We start from the raw sequence: 20861 nt of genomic DNA, 5'->3' as shown, positions 1-20861 counted from the left end.
GGTGGAACAAGGGCAACCCTCAGCCAGAATTTACAGAGCAAGATAACTTGACATTTATGTAGTTCTCCAGTTGACATGGCTTTTGTCAGAACTGCAAAGAAAGGGATTGATTATCTGATGATTCCTAGACAGCATCTTTAAAAGACTGACTCATCCACACAACCCTGCTGGCCTCCCCAGCACAAAGGTGCATTTAGGAGTCAGGCTATAGGTCATTTCATTTATTAGGAAGCTTGTGATTGAGGCAGCAGAAAAGCAGCTGTTTTCTGAAGCTTATGTTTATCTTTTTTAAGTAGCCTTATCATCAAGCAAAATGCATTTTTATGAATTCTTATATATGTTATTTAAAAAATCCTAATTTTAAAAACACTATAATCCAGCTGTTACTGTGTCATTGTCCAAGTGTTTCAGAATGGTATGAATGAGTATCAAATTCCCATTAACTCCCAGCTGGGAGATGAGCAAAGTCACTGTCCTTGTCACCTTCACTGTCCTCCTGTGCCCTCCCAGCCAGGCCAGGCTCTCATGCATGAACCACCTTGGGATCCCTGGAAGGTGATGGCTGGGCTTGGCTACATTTCCATTGTGCACAGAGAAGGGGAATTTACATATATCTGCTGCTCAGGAACAGTTATTAAAATCACAGCAGAGATCAGAGATTGCCACAGTATCTGCTCATACTTTTAATTAAGGAGCTGTCTGCTGTGCACTGGGCTGTACATCCCAGCTGCAGCTGCCTCTGAGAGCGCCCCATCTCCTTCCCCAGTGTGAGTCCCTTGTTAAAAGGGACTGCAAAAGCAAGAGATGGAGAAAACAAGACTCCAATTCTCTGCTCCTATGGGTGCTGTTCATCTGGGATGCTTATGGAGCCCATGATGGCCAGAAAAAGGCAAAAATTGTCAGTAAATACAATCCCTGTTTAGTCCTGGACAGCACACAAAGCCCTTCCAATTCTCTGCTCCTATGGGTACTGTTCATCTGGGGTGCTTATGGAGCCCATGATGGCCAGAAAAAGGGCAAAAATTATCAGGAAATACAATCCATGTTTAGCCCTGGTCAGGACTCAATGCCCTTCCCTCTACTCTGCTGAATAATCTGCTGCCCAACTGGGGTGACCCTGATCACTCTGATGCCACAGTGCTGAACTGATACAGAGAAAACCAGATATGGTTTGGTTTCCAGGAAAATGAGTGTCAGTAGATCCATGTCTCATTTTAAAGCTGTTTTGTGTTTTTCCCCCACAGCAATGAAATCAGGAGGCACCCAGCTGAAGCTGATCATGACATTCCAGAACTATGGACAAGCATTGTTCAAACCAATGAAGTAAGTTAAAAAAGCCTGTGATTTAAAGTGGAATTGTGGTGGAGCAGCCATTTTCTCAGCTGTTAAATTTTGCTGTAGGATCTCCCAAGGTTAATGTGTCTGCTTCCTGAGCCTTGCTGCTGAGCCTGGAGCTCCAGGGTCTGTTGATCCCTTGTCCTGCTAGACTGGTCTTGGGAAGAGATGCTGAGGAGGCTTCAGAGACATTACAGTCTTCTCAGGAATGTGATTCACTGTGATCTCTGTGAAATCTCCTGTCATAAATACAGGATGTTTTCAGCATTTCTATCTTTTGTGAACTTATTCCATAGGTCTGAGATTTATCTAGTGTCAGTGCTCCTCTGGAGCATGGCCAGACAAGAGAGATGATTCAGAACAGCTTTGGGAAGAGCTAAAGAGTATTTGTCTGATAAATTAGAATTTAATCAGTTGATTTATTGTTGTTTGCATTAAAGAGTTGTATTAGTCATTTCATTGGGTCTATGCTGAGTCTGTGAAAATGAGTTTATCCAAGAGTGGTACTGCAAGGTAATGACTCTGGAGAGAAAGGGAGGGACCAGGATTGTGCAGCCTTGATTTGTGCCTGCCTGGATCCCATTGAGATGAGAGAAATTATTCAGATATAAAACAGACTCCTGAATCCTGACCTGTGTGTTTGTGTTGTAAGGAAAATGACTCTGTGCTTGTTGTAGAGGGTTTAGCAAAGACCCCCAGGGCTGCAAAGTGTTTAATGGAGCTATTCAGGATCTGTGTCATGGGTACCACTGGAATCATCAATTCATTTCCTTTTTCTGTTCCCACTGTAGGGAAGTTCAGTTAATTTCCTCTAAGATGATCCATAGAAAACTAGAGTAGCTGAGAATGGGAGGTTTGGAATATGTGAGCTGTAGTGGGGAGCACAGCTCAGGGGGGAACTGCTGGTTAAAGACTGAGAAATTCCCTGTTCCACAACAGATTTTGCTGTAGATTGACTTCAGACAACTACAGATTTGATTTGATTTTATTTGACTGCCAGAAGGGTCAAAAAATTGGCTTGATCTTCCTTCAACCCAAGTCTGAGCAGGAACCCTCCCTGTGTGCCTCCATCCTGGGAATCACAAGAAAACCCTGTGACCTTGCAGAGAGCACAAGGCATTTCTGCAAAGGCCAAGTGCCTCTGTGTCATTTCCCAAATGGCACACAAATATCTCCACGTTTCCAGGGGATTGCTGGCTGCCTGGGAGAGGCTGGAGGAAGCACAGATGATACTGGCAGCTCAGAGGGAAGGTGGTAGCAGAGAGCATCTGCTCCAGCACCTGCCCTTCCTCTCCCTGTGCTCTCCCCGAGGGTTTAGATCACCAGGGCATGAGCCCATCCCCTTTATCTGCAGGTTTGATGCATATAGGCACAATTCCAAATCATTTCTTGTCCCTCATGCAAAATCAAGAGCTGGGGGGATTATTCAGGCTGCCTTTGAGTATTTGGCAGAGTCGTGGTTGCACTGTTGGCTTTTCACAGTGTGTGCTATGCTCCTTGTGCATCTCCTCAGATGTAGATAATCTCAGCCTTTGTCATTGCTATGACATTGTGATTCTGGGAGTGCTAATGAGGTCAAATCAAAATACTGCACACTGCACAGCCCCAGCAAGATGATGGATGACAACAGAGGTGTAGCCACGTTCCTGTGTAGAAGCAATTACTACCACCTACTAGAACAAAACCAGAAAATGATGATGTCTTAATCATTCCCTTGGCTTGATTTGAGGGGCAGCAACCCCCTCTTTTCTCACTGCTCTCTGCAGTGCATAAACCCCTGGAAGGAACACTCAGCTGCTTTCCAGGCAGAGCACCTTCCAGGAGCAGCACTGCTGCAATTGTGCTGAGTGGGGCTGAGCACATTAGTGGTTTGGAATGAGGGTGTTTGCAGGCATTTGTCTTCACTCTGATAACAGGGAACAGGGAGCCAGATGCTCAGCTAGCATAAATCTTCCCAGCTCCTTTGGCATCCGGTCCCACTGGCCTCTTTCTCCACCTTATGGACTGTGGTTGATGAAGTTCTTGGAGAGGTTTGCAGCATCATTGCTTTATACAGAAATAAGCAGCCTAGAATGAAATAAAGAAAATATAAAAAATAAAAAAAAACAGGCTTTAAATCTATGAGACTTATGCTTGTAGGATCTTCTTAAGGTCCTTGAAGCTTCCATGATGTTTCTTGTGCTTTCTCTTTTCTATAGGGTACCCTTTTTATCCAGGCTTCACAAAACTGGATGTTCCTTCCCAGGACAGAGGCTGTAGGTAGCTCAGAGACATTTTTGCTCATCAGGGCTGGCAGACAATTTTTTTCTAAGTAGTTTAGAGCCATGAAATGTCATCCTGGCTACTTCTGAGATGAGCTCATTGAAGGAAGCTATTGGTGGGTACTCAGTTTGTCTCCACCTGGTGCATCCTACACATTTCACTTGTTTCTGTGTTATCAGCTCTGTGGCTTTTCAAAGCAGCAGAAATTACATTTTTTTTCCTCATGACTTGATAAGCCTCTTCAGACAAGCAACCTCCTTCCTGAACCCCAGGTAACACAACTATTAGATAGGGCTGAGTGTGGGATTTGAAGCCTGATCCCAAGGAATATTGATAGTCCAGAGTTTCCCATCCTGTCTGAGATCTCAAATACTGAAAGCTGCTGCTGTGAGGTATTCTGTAGACATGAGGCCAGTCCCATGCTCAGCTTTGATTTGTTTTGCTGGAATTGCCTGGAAAGCTGTTTTTGCCGCACAAAGCTGTACTCAGAGCCTTCCAACTGAATTAATACCTGTTGGGGTGGCAGTGCAGCAAATAGCACAGACCATGCCAGCCCTTCCCTGACACAGCTGGGCATCTGCTCATGGAAGGGGAGCTCTCCAGACCTTTGGCAGTGCCTTCCACAAGGCAGCCACAGCAAAATGTGCTCCCTGGAAAGCTGCTGAACACACTGCAGAGCTCCTCTGCCCTTTCCCAGCCTCCCAATTCCACTCTGAATTTATCCAGGGAGCAAGCCAGCTCCAGAAGAGCCCAGGCAGAATTTGGAAATGGGGAAATGAGAATCAGCCTTTGGCGTCTTTTGTGCTCTGCGCCTGACATTAACTGACAGCTCTTCATCTGGTCATTGATTCAGGCTAGTGGAGCAAATGAGGGAAGTGTAGCAGTCAGGGAAATGTGATAGCAGTAAATAAAGCCTGATCAGCTGCAATTATTTTATTTATCCATGGCTCTGCATCTTCATTTCTGAAATAATTGCCCATAAAGTATTGCCGAAGAAGCCAAATCTATTTATAAATCCTATGGCCCAGTAATAATAATTTCAAATGCATGATAGAAAAAGCACGTACTTGCTAAAACTCCAGGGAAGATTTAATGTATTTGCAATGTATCTTACAGTTAATGTGTACTTTTATTTAGCTCCTAACAGTTCAATCATACAAAATTATTACCATATGGGACAGCAAAAAAATAGCAACCTCCCCTCCTCCCATGATTAGTGTATCTAACTGTACATACAGCATTATAAAATTTATTTCCATGACTGCTGATATCTGCAGTTGCAACTTGCTGTATGACTTATCAGGCAGGGATGGGTAAAGCCATAAATGTCAAAAGATTTTTGCCTCACTTGTCCAAAGGAGCATTTGTAGTTTTGTAGTTTTATTTGGTTTCCCTTTGTTTCTGCTGGCTCATGGAGTTAAATAGCTGGCTCAGCCACAAAACCAACACACCATTTTTTTCCTCCCAAGGCTTTATTCTTGAAGAGGGAAATTCTGCTCCAGCAGAGCCAGTGTTAGGATTCCTATTGCACACACTGGTGCCAGGATTTTGAGAGAGGTTTTTACAGTTCCTTATGGAAAAGCCAAATAGGATCAGATAGAAAATTATACCTTGTTATTGGAGTTGAGAGAAAAGTGTCCTGTGGTCTGTGTTTAGGAATGACATGTCTCATTCCCATTTTTATAGACTGCATTGTACAAATGTGTGCAAGGGGTATTCATTATAAAATCTTTGAGGCTTATTTGTTCCATTCAAAGAAATACTACTGTATCTAGTGAACTCAGTTTTGACTGAACACATAAAAGCCAGTTCTGTTCCAACTTTAGATTTTACTTGATATTTTTAACATCTTCTTTCTTTTCTTCTGATTTTGCAAGTCACAGAACAGGATTAGAAAGAGCCACGTGACTTTTCTTCCAGTTGATGAAATTTGCAGTTGAAGTCTTTAATAAAGTAGAGCCAATTAGTCTCAGGGGGATAACAGGCCAGAAGAGGATTTTGGGGTGGTGAAATGCAGTCCCCTTGAATCATGAGCATTCATTAACTGATCAAACACTGCTGACTGTGTTATTTGAAACTTTGACTCTCACTGTCCCTCCTGAAACTTGCTGCTGTGGAAATAATGCTGCCCATGGGAGCATCTCCATGCTCCTGCAGCCTTCAGAGCCCTGACCCATCCCACAAAACTGGCTGGTAGCCACAGACTGGGGCAACCTGCCTCTCTGCTGACACAAGCACACTCACCTTCAGTGCTGTGATGTTTCTGTAGCTATCTCATGGCTCAAAGACACAGCTGGGCTGAGAACAAGCAGCCAAAGTCATGGACAAGCTAATACTGTCCCTCAGGGGTGTGGATGTGACACCTGGGGATGTGCGTTAGTGCTCAGCACCGTGTGCTGGATATTGATTTGGGAGCTGGGCTTGGCAGTGCTGTGTTGGTGGTTGGACTCAATGATCTTAGGGGTCTCTCCCAGTGTAAATGAGAATATGATTCTGTGACTTTTTGTTTCAAATGGCAAAGCACAGCTTTTCACTGGCTTTTAGATGTCATCCTTAGAGTGGCAAAGGATTAGCAACATTCTTCAAGTTTCTCTTTGATTTGCTTTTAGGACTGTTCAACAAATAATGCATCCTTTGATAGGGATATTAAACAGTCCAAACAATCCCTGTAAAACAAACAACTGTTAATCACTTTCATTTCCCACAGTTCTATTCCCTGTCTGAAGTTGTGGCTGTTGTACCTGGGAAGTGCAGCCTCCAGGCTTGATTATCATATCAATTAGGGTGCTGTAATCCTTCTGCACTGGTGGCACGGCTTCCAAGCCAGAGGAGTTGAAATGAACTCCAGGATGGAGGCTGCTGAAAGATTGCTTTCCTTATTACATTGCATCTCATGCTGTTTTGAGGAAATACGTTTTGCCAACCTGTTACATGTGAGCTGGCAGGCATCCAGTATAAACACACTGTTATAAGTCAACATAGCAATTAAATCAAATTGCAGTGTTTTCTCTGAGCTGCTGGAGAAGTGAGATGTGCATCCAGTGGCTGCCTTGCTAGGAGCCTTGCAGGATGAGCACTTTGGCACTCTGGAATGTGCTGTGTGACACCCAGCTGATGGTCACTGGTCAAGGTACAGCCCAGCCCCTGGGGTCTGTCCCTGGGATGGGCAGTGCTGCTGTGCCAGTCACTGCCTCTGTGCAAGGTGGGTTATTGGAGATCTGAGGTTCAATGAACTGCTTGGAAGGGTTGAAAGTGGCAATCCCAGCCTTCAGTTCATGTAGGAGTATTTTAAAATTGCCAGGAATGCTCTCGTTATGTCACGAAGAGGAAGTGCTTTCATTGCTGCTGCAAGGAATAATCAGTAATCAGGTATTCTATGGACCTCATCCATGAGATTTGGGGCTTTTTAAGGGCATTCAAATCCTTGCCAGCCAAATCCCTGCTGAAATGTTTACCTGAATGAGACTGATAGGCACATTTGATTGTACTTATATCAGGAATAAATCTAGAGTTAACTGGATGAATTATATCCTTTGATATTTAAAGTGCATGAGATCTGAATGTGGTCCTAAATAAGGACAGTGGAGGATGCTGTGTAGTATTTTAGCTCTTTAACTTTTGATATATTATGCATGAATTGTTTTTCTCTTTTGTAACTAATCCTGTTCATCAGATCAGACTTCTTCAGTATTTCAGTGCCAATTGTGTTTCAGGACTCAGCAGTGCCTCTGGTCCAAATCTCATTTATGCAGATTGGAAAATTTGTGGTGACTTCAAGGGGAGCTGGATCAGGATTGAGGCTGACTGATGGCCCTGGACAGCAGTGAAATGCAATCTCTGTCCACCACTGTGCTCTGCATTTCCCCTTGCCACAGCTCAGCAGCTGCTGGTTGGAATATTGATCAATCCCATCCAGCTCAGGAGCAATTTGTTCTTGAATTCTGCAAACAAGTTCATGGAATGACCCCAGAGTCAATGTCTGCAAGGCCGGGTAGCTCAAAGGTTGTCTGTTCAGATCAGGGTCTGCAGGGACCTGTGACAGCAGATTTCACTGTGCCAGCAGTCAGGAAGGGAAGATAAATTTCCTTCCCTCTTGTGGGCAGCAGCTCTGCTGTGCTGGCCCTGGATTATCCCCTCCTGGAGCAGGGCAGGATCTGCTCAGAGCCAGGGCTGGGCAATGTGGGTCCCAGGGCTGGGAGGGACCAGACCTTCTTCCAGCAAACCAGGGCTGTGTGCTGGAAATCACCATCCCCATGGGGTTCAGCTCCATCCCAGCGCTGGGAAGCTGCCATCCACCACTCCTGGTGAATTATCCCCAAAATCCTGCTCTCCTGTCTTCCCCATGGCATCTTCAGCTCCTGACAGAGAAGACTTTGCTCTGTAGCTCACAGAAATGCCAACAGCACAATCTCTGTCTGGGGCTTTTTGCACGGCCTTCCATTTTCCCTCATCTCATTTGTTGGGCTGTTTTTGGCAGATGATAACAGGGTGCTCAATATCTCTTTTTGTTCTTGTCTTGCACTGACACAAATGGGCACAGGTGCTGCCTGTACCTGCCCCTTAACACTGTTTGAAGGGAGACCTGAGTCTGCAGTCACATTTTACAGTACAGGATTGTCTCTGCTTGATTAGCTGCCTTCTAGGTACTCACAGACTCTTGCTAATTAGTCTTTGGGAACAAAGGTATGCTGGTGTTTATTTTTTCTTTAAAAGCCAGTTATTGCAGCAGCTAACTTTTCTTTCCTTTTTTTTTTTTTTTTTTGTTTTTTACATTACCACAGTATATTAGGAAAGAAGCATCTTCAGTGTCTGATTTTAATCAAGCCACTTCTTCACTTTAATTTTCTGCATACCAAGAAGTGCAGTCCTGTGGCTTTGTCTTTTAATCAGAGAGGCACTTTAGCTCCTCAGTTCCTTACTTCACACAGTTTACCATGTATCAATGGTGCAGAAAAGCGGAGAGCTGGCATGAAATGCACAGTCTGTAATTTACTGCTGAGTAGCAGGGCTTGGCACACAGGGGACTGGTGGAGCACTGAGGTAAGATTTCCTAATAAATCTAGGCAAAACCAAAAAATGTGTCCACAATGTTTTCAGTGGGATATGCAGATACTGCTACCCTGAAACATTCCATGGGAATTTGTCTCTGTTTCTCTACAATTTATAATCCTTAAAGTAGTCTCTGGAGGCCGAAATTCAGGGAGGGGAAAATGATTTGTGCAAGACTTGTGGCATAAACCACAGGCTGTTTTCTCTCTGGAGCAGCACACATGGCTTTTTCCTGAGGATGAGTTGCACCATCCTCATCTTGCCCTTTGGGAGGAGTTATTTTTGGATGTTTTATGGAGCTAAATTGCTCTTTCTCTGCCCCTGGTCTTTATCTCACACAGAGATAGCTCTGGGGATCACCAGCGCTTTGGAGGAGGCAACTGGGGATTTGGCCACTTGCTCCAAGATTTGTTTGAAGTTTATCAGCTCATTTAAGCCTCAAAATTTCTACAGGTTTTTGAGTTAGGGCTGCTGGCCATCCAAAGGGGCAGGAGATAACAGCAGTGAAATGGATCTGGTGAAACAGCAAGTGTTGGGCTGAGGACCCATGCTCAGCTTCTCAGAGGTCACCAGTTCAGGGAGCACAGTTCTGAGGTCTGTGACAGTGCAAAAATGCTGTGGCATTTAGGACAGACCCACAGCCTGTCCTGCAGGTTGGGACAGGAAGGGTTTGGCAAAACTTAGGAGAGAGGGCACAGCACAAATCCAAATTACACCCTTGCCATGGTGCTGTGGGTGACTCACTGCTGTAAAACAACAAAAAAAGTGTACTTCAAATAGCCATAATAGCTGTTAATAACACAGATTTAGGGCACATTGAAAGTTCCTGAGTTTTTATTTTTTCCTTTTCAATGGTCTTAGTACTTTTCTTCTTAATTTATAATTTGTCACCCTGCTGTAGTGTTCTGCATATGGGTAAATACAAGTGAGAAAGCCTGAAAGACTCATTTGCATGTGAAGAAGTAGCAGAAACATAGAGTAAGTAGCATCTGCAAACGTGTGGGAGCTGGAGAGTAGCAGGGGGACAGCAAAACTGTTGTAAATAGAAGCAGCTTAAAGTGCAGGATTATGTGCTGTGGATAATAAAACACCCCAAGCCAGCACACGAGCCAGATACTGTTCTCAGCAGCAGCATCCAAGTGATCCTGTTTGCACTTCAAGGCCCTTTTGGTAAACCTTGCTAATTAATTGTCCAAATTCTTCCTGCCAGGGTGTTCACCTGGCCAGAGGATACATAAGGCTGGCCTTGGAGACCTGTGATAGCAGAAATATTGCACACAGACCTCAGCTACACACAGGCTGTATATGGATTTTAAACTGCTTTGATTAGCTGGCACCAGCAGCAAAAGAAATTGAGATGTTAAATAAATCTGTAGGTTTAATGGGAAATCTGGCAATAATTGGTATAAATTTCTTTGGTTGCCAGTATGACTGACTTGTATTCAGTTTGAGTGTATCTTGATAAACAAAAAGGGAATTTTGACCCAGTATATTTGTGTTTTCCTGTATTCTGTGCCTGTTTGAATCACCACTCTAAGACAACCCAGCCAAAAATTTCAAACAAACCTCTTTTGCATCTGATTCTTTAGGGGGTTTATTAGGCAGAAAATCTGATTCCCAGGGCATAAAATGCAGAGATTTTTCAGCCTTTCATGTTGTAAACCCAGGTTTTGTGTCAGGGCCCTGAGTGAGCCCCAGCCAAGAGGATGGAGAGCAGTGCTGTAGTTCTGAGCCAGCTCTGCCTTGTGGGCTGGCAATGGCAGACAATTGACAGCAAAATCCTGGTTTTCTCCATAGGATTGAAATGTGGGGCTAGGGGTTGTTGGCAGTGCAAGGATGGGGTGCAGCAAGAAGCACTTCTGGAAAAGGTGGGGACAGCAGCTGTCCCTTCAGCTTGACCCCGTGCCACCACGAGGGCAGAGCCGGCTTTTCCCATTACCTAATTTTCCCATTCCCAGAGCCAGCTCCAATTTTTTTGCAGCCTCTCAGGTACAGGAGCTGGGTAACTGGGATTTTAGCCCAAAACTTGCCCTTTTATGCTCTGCCTGACCTACTTGTCACAGCCCGTGGGGAGCTGCGGGGGTTTCTGCTCCACTTGTGCTTCTCTTCCAAGAGTCAGGCCTTTGTGCCCAGTGCTATCATGGTGCCTTGAAGTTATCTTGGCATGCTCTGGGTATTTTGGTTCAGAAGCTGGTTTTGCTGTGCTTCAGTAGCACACTGATTTGCCTGGAGCAATGCAAAGCTCTCACACTGCAGCATGGAGGGCAGTGCCAGTCTAGGGTGAGCCCACAGCCCCGGGCTCTGTGAGCACAGACAGGCCCTGCTCTGTTTGCAGCCACTGAGAGATGGATTCTGCAGCAGATCCAGGCCACCTATTCAAGTCCAGGTTCCTTTGGCACCCGTGAAATTGTCTGACAAGTTGTGAGCGGGCAGGGTGCCATGTGAGCAGATGGGCTGGCTGGCCTGGCAGCCAAGAGCCTGGGATGCTCAGCTGGCAGAGGGGAATGGGAGCTGAGCTCCTCACTGCTCCTGTCCAAATGCCTGTCCCTGCTGCTGTTACCCTGGGAGGAGCAGGCCCAGGGGTGTCTGGCATGGGCACGGGGTGTTTCACAGCAGAGATGGTACCCCACATCCTGCCCTGGGCTCCTGCTCCTCCATCACTGAGGATGAGGCAGTTTCTGAGATGCTTTCAGCCTGAGCTCCCCTCTGGGGACAGCTGGCACCTGCCACCATCCTGTGTCCTCCAGAGACTCACCTGGAAGGCAACAGCATTGCAATTATTTCTTTAACTACCTCTGCTAGGTGGTTTCCTGTGAGAAGTGAATCCTGAGATAAAGGGATTAAAACATCCTCTTGGAGGCTTCGGAAATTGTCACAGGGACTTTCTCCAGGGAAGGCCTTACTGCTCATCACCCTGAGGGGCAGCTCTCCTCACACAGGCATGCACTGCATGATGATTGACACATCATTAATTAACTGTTATTAATTAACCCCATCATCTGAAGGGATGGGAAGGAATTCCTCGCAGGGCTGGATCCTGTCATTTCTTTGAACGCTGGAGTCCCCTGTTCTCTGCATTCCCACACCCATCTGGCTTTGGGACTGAAGAAGCTCATAAAGAGGGCAGGACTAATGAACAGCCTTTTACAGGCCCCCATCAACTGCCTTCATTTCCTGGCAGCCACAGTTCAAACAAGTTTTGCAGGAGAGCAGCTCTTTGTATCTATTACTCGCAGTTTAGAGGAGGAGGAAAATGGAAAAAAAAATTGAAGAGCTAGTTGTTGCCTTTCTGACTCCCCTTGTTCCCCGCTGTGTAGGCTGTGATGCTGTGAGGGATAAAGGATCTGTCCCTGATATAACGCAGATTCCAATGTCCCATCCCTCCTATTGGAATGGTTGTGCTGCATAAGCCCAAAATTAGGACAAGAAGCCAGTCCAGCCTCTCTTTTTTTACCCCATCATGATTCCCTCCCTCCCCACAGCTCTCCAGCCCCAAACTGTGCTGAAGGGCTGATCTGCACCCAGACCAGCAGCACAAGGGACAGTTTTTCTCCTGCTGACTTCAGCTGGGCTTTGCTGGTGCCCTTGAAGGCTTTATTTTGCTCTCATCCTCTTGAGCCAGCCCATATCTTGTGCCAGTTCTGCCTAGTGGTCACCAACAATGTCCCTGTCAGGCAGCAGCATGATTATAGCTTTATTTCACTCATTTTGTCTGCATTTGCCTTTTCAAGGAGCAACAAAGCAGCGATTCTGAAGTCTAAATGTGGCCTAAGGGCAGAAATTGCCCTGTTTGCCCACAAACACCAGATTCCTGGGGTGATGCCAGCCTCAGGAAGACACCAGTGGTGCTGATAAGCCAATAACCATAACCACTGAGCAGTGCTTTGCTGATGTTCTGTTCTGTGTGCAATATTGCTCACCCTACACTTTTGCTGTTATGTGTCCTTTGGCAGGAGAAAAACCTTCTCAGTGGTCAGGATGGTACCTGGGCTGCAGGAGGTGCCCAGACCCTGTTATTCTTGGCGTGGCTGGCTCTTTTTGCTCAGGGCTATAAATCAGTGCTCATCCCTCCGTTCCAGGCCCAGCAGCATGAATCCTGCCACTTTGTGTCTCTGCAATTGGGAACAGCCTCCTGTTGCTGACATCTGAATCACATTTTTAACAACAATTTCCTTTGTTACACAAAATTATGCCAAAGCAAACAGTGGTGTTGGAGGCTCACTGTCTGGTTTGAATAACACAGACCTTTAAGTGGATGAGGACTATGAATAATTTTAATGTAGATCCTGGGTTTGTGTTGTTTACTTGCCTGTTTTTGAAGGATTTTTTTATTTTTTATAATTTTCCCTGACAATGTAAGCCTGTCACTCTTGCAGTAGGACAGTTTAGAAAAGCTCCCTGATCCCTCTTAGCTAATTGTACTCTTATTATCATATTGGATTCTCTCATCTTTCCCTTCTCCTAAAAAATGTATTGAATTGCCTGATATTGCACAGATTCTTTATTGCAATATCTTCTAGATTTAAAAGCTACATGTATTGAAACTATTTTGGTGTTACCAAAGCTATTTAATATCTGTGAACTTAAGGAATGTATTTTCTGGCACTCAGCAGTGACTCCAAAGCCCCAAAGAATTACACTCAACAGCCCTGAATTTCAAAGCCTGACATCACTGTGAGCAAGGAATACAAATCCATCAACAGGAGCAGGATTTTAATTGCTTTTGAGTGATTCTATAGAAATCTAAAATTGCTTTATGGGATGAAAAAAATATCCCAATTTTTGTCCGTGAAGAGCTTTTAAATTCTGGTGAATAAAATAAGTGGTTGCTGGAATAATAGGGGATTTTTTTCCCCTCTGACTGTGTAGCTGTTCCTACAGCCCCTGCCTGCTGGGATTTTATCCTTGAGCAGTGAGACATCAGAGTTCATCAGATATTATACATGGCAATTGCCAAGCCAGGAGAGGCTGCTTGGTGGCTGGAAGATTTGTGCTTCTATTGCATTCACTGTTAAAAAATGAGACCAACTGCATCCTCTTGCAATGTGACCTTCTCTAGCTGCTCATATGCTGTGTGTTTCTTTGTGATCTGATCTGGTTTTAAGGGTAATCAAAAGACCAACAGTGCTTTAAAACCCAATAATACCTTAACTCTTCTTTTGCAGTTTTTCTTTCTTTTTTTTTCCCTCTCTTTTTTTTTTTTTTTTTTTTTTTTTTTTTTTTTTTTTTTAAGAAAGGAATGAAAACCTTTGCAGACATTTCTACATCTGGCTTAGCTTCTACTTACATGCATCCTCAGGGAGTGCTGGAAAATATTACTTCTCCTGTTTAGAAGAGCAGTAAATGAGTCATCTTTTCCAAAATAGTTTTCAAGGAAAGGGATATCAGAAGTTGTTTGTATTTTCCTGTTTAATAGACTTAGTGAACACTTAAAATCTGGTGTGCATCAGGAGAGGAGCAGCACCAGGGTGTGAGTGGTTCCTTTGCCTTGGAGGAAATAAAATCTGCTCTCTTTTCCCATCCCAGCATTTCTGTGTGTGAATCAGCTGAATGAATCCCCTTCCCCTCCCTAAAATATTTAGGATGTCCAAAGATGTCCAGGGCACCCAGACTGGAGACCACAGTGGAGGCTGAGACCCTGAACAAGGTCACAGAAAAGTTTCCATATCCCCCATGTCCACCCAAAGCAAAAATCACTGATGAGCTGAACCTTCTCAAAGGTGTTCAAGGACGTCAACAGACATGGCTCAAGTGGGGCCACAGCAGCATCTAACACAGAAATGACATTTCCTTGACCAGGGATGAAAAATGTTGCTGAACTTGTTTCAGGGAAGACAAAACAAAACAAGACAATCCAGTATTTTATATTTTATTTAGCATTACACTTACAAAAAGAGGATTGGTTGCAGCATCTGACATTCATCCCTGGTATTTTCATGGCATTTGAAGCTTCCTATTGAGGGCCTTTAAATACTTTTAATTATTTTCAGGAACAAAACTAGCCATTATTGTATTTTTGAAACACAGTAATTTTGTCCTTTCCTGCCTAACCGCCTATCTTAAAAATACTTTTTAAACAATTACTTTTGAATCGTTTTGCCTTTAAGTTGACCATAACAAACCAGACAGATCTCTTCAGGATTAATTTTCCACCTAGCTGAAGAAATTAGCTCTTGCTTTCTCCCTCCCACCTCGAAGCCGTGCTAGGATGGTTACCTGGATACCCTGCCTGTAAAGGATGTATGTGCTGAGGCAATTTAAATAGCCTGATTTGTCATCTAACTGCAGACATCATTAGCAAAGCATTATTTGGCTGGAACACTGTAGGCTGAACATGGATAACTCCCCTGTATTGAGGAAAGATTTAATTTAACCACCTTGTGACCAAATATTGTCTGTGTTTAATGGGGAGCTGCAGCAAGGCTGGTGTGAGGAGTGCAAGAGGTATCTGGGTGGGAAGTTATTTTCCTGTGGTGTGTAACTATTGGGAATTCATTCTGCAGCAGGAGGAGGACAGCTGCTTTTAAATTTGTTGATTTGGAATCTACTGGTTGGTTTATTTTGGGGCAAGGAAATAATTTTTGTGTCAAGGAGAGGAAGAAAATATGAGCCTGGCTTTTCCTCTTTGCTATGTAACTTTTCTCCTTGTCACAGTCCCCATTTCAATTTATTTCTTTGGTTATCATCTCTGGTTTTAAAATGGCAATTCCATCAGGATGGAAGGATCCTTATAAGAAGGTTTTAAAAAACAAGCTGGTGAAGTTACAATGATGTTTTGAAATATGTGACAGAGTGTAAAGCAGAAAATAGTGGCCTCCTCTGATAAGACCTGCACGTCAAAAGGCAGAAATTGGCGTTTCCTTGGAATCTGACTGTGGAGCATGGTCAGGGATGTAGTCTGGGCATAACAATAAGGAACATGTAAAAACAAATCTGGGTTTTAGGAAAAGTGCTTTTTTAGTTCTCAGATCGCTTTTTAGTTTAGGATTGAACGTAACAGAACCATTTTAAGGCTCTAACTGCAATCAGATAATTTCTTATTGAGTCCTGTATGATTTGAACAACTCAGCTGGAGTCTGGTGATCTGTCAGGCTCCACAGACCTGCAGCCTCCCATCGAGGGCAATTCTGCAGCTACAGCTGAACTGCAGAAGCACCACAGTTGCAGAGCTGCCAATTATATATTCCTGAACATTCTTCTTGGCAAATCAACTCCCAAATCGTGTTCAGAAATCATAGTCTTAAATGAAGCACGGCTGCAAAATATTCTGCTGATCTGTGGTGCAAGTCCTTTTCCTTTAGTCATAATTGATGTTACAAAATATTTTATGGCTTCTGTCATTAGTATTCCCAATTGGCTCAATCTACAATTTATCTCATGCTGTAAAAATGCTAAGAATTTTCTACTGATTAGCAGCAACAGTAGGGCATGCTTCAAAATTTATCAGCATTGGGTATTTTTGGGTGGGTAAGGAGTCTTTTGTCTTTGAATTATAATGTGTCTAGACATTCTATTTTTGTTACAAATCTAGCAAAATGAAGATGCTTTTCAGGTAGTAATTAAATTCTTTCAGTGACATGAAGTCTACTGTGCACAAAGCTTCAAGATAATGAATATATTTATTTCCAGGAAAACTGGAGTATTTTCCTTGCCATTTGTAGGACTCAGCATATAAATAATGCAGGCCATGCTGTGCTGATTTTCAGTTCATCCCGGGAAATTATGCCATTAAAAATGCCACAGTTCTTTCAGGCACACACAGACACAGCAGGTAAAGGGAATATTCATGTGATGAACAGTGACAGAAGCAGCATTAGCTAATGCATAACCTTGCAAAGCACCCCTCAGACAATGAAATTGTTTGCAGTAATTATTGTGTGGAATGAGACTGTTGTTTAACTTAACATCATGGCAGCCAAACTGTGATCCATCAAAGTGGCTCTGAATTTGTAACCCAGGGTTAGGACTTGGAAGTGCAAAATAAGTGAAGGGAAATGAAGAGCTCTGGAGCCACCCCAAACACACACAGTCGATGAGCATGGTGTAAATGGAATTTCTTTTAAGCAGTTCTGAAAATGTAAGGTCCCCATAAATTCCTCACAGCCTTGCTTTTGTCTGTGAGCATATGTTGCTTTTTGAAATCTGCAATTCTGGTGTTAAAACCTCCCCTTGTAGAAAACCAGCCGTGGCTCTTGCAGTGCTCAGAGATCACTCAGTGTGTGAAAGCAGCATCATGTCTGTGCTCACTAAGGTGAGAGTGGTTTGTGTGGTGGAAAAAGGAAAATTTGCCGTCTCCCATCCGTGGGCATAACTTATGCACAAGCAGAGCTTTAGTACGTGTTGCAAATGGAAATCAAGTACATGATGTGCCTGGAAGGAGTTTATCCCACTATTTATGGGCTGATCACATTTGGAGCCAGAACTGGCTCGGTTATTTTTAGTTCAATAACGTTACAGTAGTAGTCACATTTATAAAGAAGTGAGAAAATTCTCCTGCAATTGACAGACCCTTCTCTCTGGATCTCATTTCCACCCTCAGTGTCCCCACACTCTGTGTCCCAGAGGAGAAGCTGAGTGCCACGTGCCTGTGTGATTGCAGGTCAAGGAGTGGCAGCTCAGACATGGATTTAAACTAAATAAAGCAGCTTTGTGGGCCCTTGTGCCTTTCCTCCTTCCCTCCCAGCCTGCTTGAGCCTCATGCTCTGCTCTGGAGGTGGACCGTGGCTGTTCTTTAGCACTCCAGGACAGGTTTTTCCATCCCTCTGAGGTGATACCTGCGTGGAGTGCAGGTGTTTGCCCAGTGGTGTTGGAGAAGATCAGTTTTCAGAGCTGGAGTTGGGTGAAATTGGCACAAAGGAGCTTTGTGCAGGAGGGAATTCAGCTGGGCACAAGGCTTGCTGTGAAAAGTTTTGGCTGGATCACACAGAATAGTTCAGAAAGAAGAAAAATCTCACTTTTCAGAAAAAGGGCTCAATCTTAATTCTCATCTTTATTTTCATGATAAAAATCAACAATTTCAAGCTAATGGTCTGATATTTCTCAAGGAAGAAATTCCAATAATTTTAAAGAGGCAGATATGGTACATAGGTACTTCATTAGCAGGATTGAGTCATTGTTCCTTCCTTCTTACAAATTGAAAACCATTAAAAATCATGAAAAAATAAGGGAGAAGCATATAATTTAATATGGTCATCTATTAAAAATGCACACTGTGCATAAATAATCAGACATATCAGCAGGGAATCCACAGCCATCTAACAACTCAGTTGCTTTGCAGTTGCCATCTGACCTGTAGATAAGTGGAAACAATGTCTTCATTAAGCTTACAGAGCTGAATATTAATCATTAGCAAAACCAGCACTGCAAGATGAAGGAGAACTCTTGCTATGTCCCTGGGAGCTGTGTGCGTGTACCTAATGGCAGGGTTTAAACTATTAAGGTCATATCAAAAATAGATCTACTATTTGTCCACGGGGCTTACTGGTCAGCTACAAAGGCAATCAGATTTAGGATGTCATTTAAAGACTTATTGAAAAGGTGTAGCTGGAAATATGCCCTAAAAGACTTCACTTGATTTGTCCTCTTATTTTCTCCTCTGGGTGAAAAGGATTAAGAACAACTGAGTGTTTAATTCTTATAGGATTTTATGCAAACATTGGGTTTTTAGGTTTTTTGTGTTTTCAGTGTCCCCATTGCTCTGGCCTCTGCACCTGCTGGAGCAATAGGGACATTGAAAATACTGTGACACTGTAGCACCAGCATTTGTGATGCTGGAAATCAAAGGCTAGAGCTAATATTTTTAAAGAGGTGACTAAAAAGATCTGTATATGTATAAAAAATGAAATGTCAAATTTAATGTTTACACCTTTTCCTCGTTTTCCTGGAGGTGAGCAAGGAACCCACTTTGTTTTTTTTCTTTTGGTTTCTTCTTCCACTTGTTTGAACCACTAAGCTGATTCAGTCCAGAGGTGCCCTGGCTGTCTGTAACTAATCCTGTAATACTTCCCTGACAATCATATTGATGTTGAGCACTCCTGTCAATACAATCACTGCCTGTGAGCTGCATGGAAAACAGCACACAGGGAAAAAAAAAGAAAAAAAACCCAGGTTTAATTCTTGCCAATATTTGTGATAAAATGAAGATCTTCACTCAATTTTATTGGAATCTACTCAGGCATTTGGTAAGAGCAGACTATTGGAGATTGCTTAAGGAGGGAACTTGAGGGACCTGTAATAAAACACAAAAAGATGGTTTGTGTATTCTTTGCTGTCTGAGATCTTAGGTCCTGAAAGTGTCAGACACTCACTGTGCTCTAGACAGATTGGAAATTCCAATATTAATTTAATATTCTTCAGCTCCTGCTCTTGCTTAATCCTGCATTATCCTCCTTGATATTGGCAAGAGCTGTGGAGGATATCATGGGTGTATTCAAACTAAATGCTAAAACCAGAGGTTATGTCTTCTGTCCCCCTCATCCAGGCATGGATGAGAACAGGGTGTTTGCTGTCACAGGTGGCTCATTCAGTTATTTGGTTGAGTCTGCATCTGCTCCACAATCCTCTGGAGTCAACAGGGAGCTTTTTCCCATGAATTCACTGTTCTTTGTATTTGAGTACATCCAGGTCAGGTCCCAGTTCATGAACTGGCTCTGTCTTTCCTGATCTAATTCACCTTGAACTCATGGGAAACCTTTCACTGAGTGGAAGGAAAGTTGGATCAAACCCAGAGGAAAAGCAGTAAGTGCTGCAGGAATGGGACAATGAAGTCCAATGGTTAAAGCACACAACTGCTTTGCTCTGCCATTTACTTATCCACACAGTAGGAAAACTGAAATACAAGTGTCCTTGGCTTTGGGAAAAACATCATTCTGTCTTTGAAATCAAACTGCTGTGGGCTGTGCACACACACAGCTACCACACTGTACATACAGAAGATAAGTTTCACATTTTGTAGACATTTAAACACAGTTTAAAATGCAAGGAGAGGTAACCAGACATTCACTGTTAGAGAAAAGCAGCTGCATGTCATAAATCAGCTCCATAAAAAAAGAAAAAAATCTGGCAACAATATCATTTCACTAAAGCTTTTACTCCTCATCTTTTGCATAATTTTCCTCCCCTCTCTTGTCCTCTACTCTTGCCTGTTTTTTTCACGTGTTGTTTTTCCTGAGCTCGGCTTTTTTTTTTATTGCCCCTCTTACACTTTATTAAAATCTCCCCTTATCTTACCAAACATCCTCAATGTAGATAAGACTTTAAAGTTTAAAGCAGCTGAAATGAATGTCTAAGAGTGGGGCACACCTGTTTCACATTGAGCACTGGCTCAGCACAGCAGAGGGAAGTATTCCCTGTGTCTGCCTGCACGCACACACACACACACACACACAGATCCCTCTCCTTATCTCCACTCCAGCTCTGAGTGGGTGCATTTTTGCAACCCACCGAGCGTGAATATTGGTCTGCACCTCGAGCGTGGGAGTTCCCCGAGTGATTGCACTTGATGGGAGATGTTTATATAAAACAGTGATTGCCCTGAGCAGCCAAGCCAGCCACAGCCTTCCTTCCCTTGCAGGGCCACAGAGATCTTTCCCCTAACATCCTTTTGCTCTTTATCTTTTCATATGGAATATTTTTCAGAGGTTTCAATAGGTCTTTTTTTAAAATTATTTTTTAAAAGGAGTTTAGGTCAATACTGAGCCCTTTTGAAATCCTGCATCCTCTGCCATTTAAAGTGATTCTCCTCCAAAGCTGAACCTCCATTTTTCTCCTAAAATGCTGTGTCTGTAACTGGGATACAAGGAGGAGAAGGATGATGCTCTGTGGCAAGCAGGGACTATATTTGCAGCTCCCCAGCAGCAGGGCCCACATGGAGGCCAGGAGGTTGAAATCCTCCTTCTCAGTGGAGGTGGAGAAGAGGGAAGAGATGCTAATATGGTTTGATTTTCCCCTGGGAATAACCCAGTGACTCCCTGTGGGCTGCAGAGCATGAACCCACACTTCATGCAGACATTTGTAAGCTTAAAGGACCCTGATGTGTAATTTCCAGAGTAATTTGTGACTCATGTGGTGCCCTTAATATAAAGTGTGGATTAGCAGGGAAGGTTTCCAGCCTGGAAAAGGAGAAGTTTAGAGAGAAAGAAAAGGGTTTTTTTTATAGGTCTGTAAAACAGTGTGATTATTCTGTGAAAAGGCTACTAAAAAAGCTTCCAACCCAG

At 43.5% G+C, this 20861-nt stretch overlaps 1 protein-coding gene across 1 annotated transcript in view; it reads left to right on the top strand.

Annotated features, from left to right (window-relative positions):
• FAM20C (FAM20C golgi associated secretory pathway kinase) overlaps window positions 1-20861 on the top strand; it is a 56396-nt gene that overhangs the window by 11023 nt on the left and 24512 nt on the right. The window contains exon 4 of the mRNA XM_063171843.1: window positions 1245-1323. Coding sequence (XP_063027913.1) covers window positions 1245-1323 — 79 coding nt within the window. The remainder of the gene's footprint in view (window positions 1-1244; window positions 1324-20861) is intronic.

This window comes from Melospiza melodia, chromosome 18 (assembly GCF_035770615.1).
Source record: "Melospiza melodia melodia isolate bMelMel2 chromosome 18, bMelMel2.pri, whole genome shotgun sequence".
Taxonomy (NCBI): domain Eukaryota; kingdom Metazoa; phylum Chordata; class Aves; order Passeriformes; family Passerellidae; genus Melospiza; species Melospiza melodia.
This window is presented reverse-complemented; position numbering and strand designations above follow the sequence as displayed.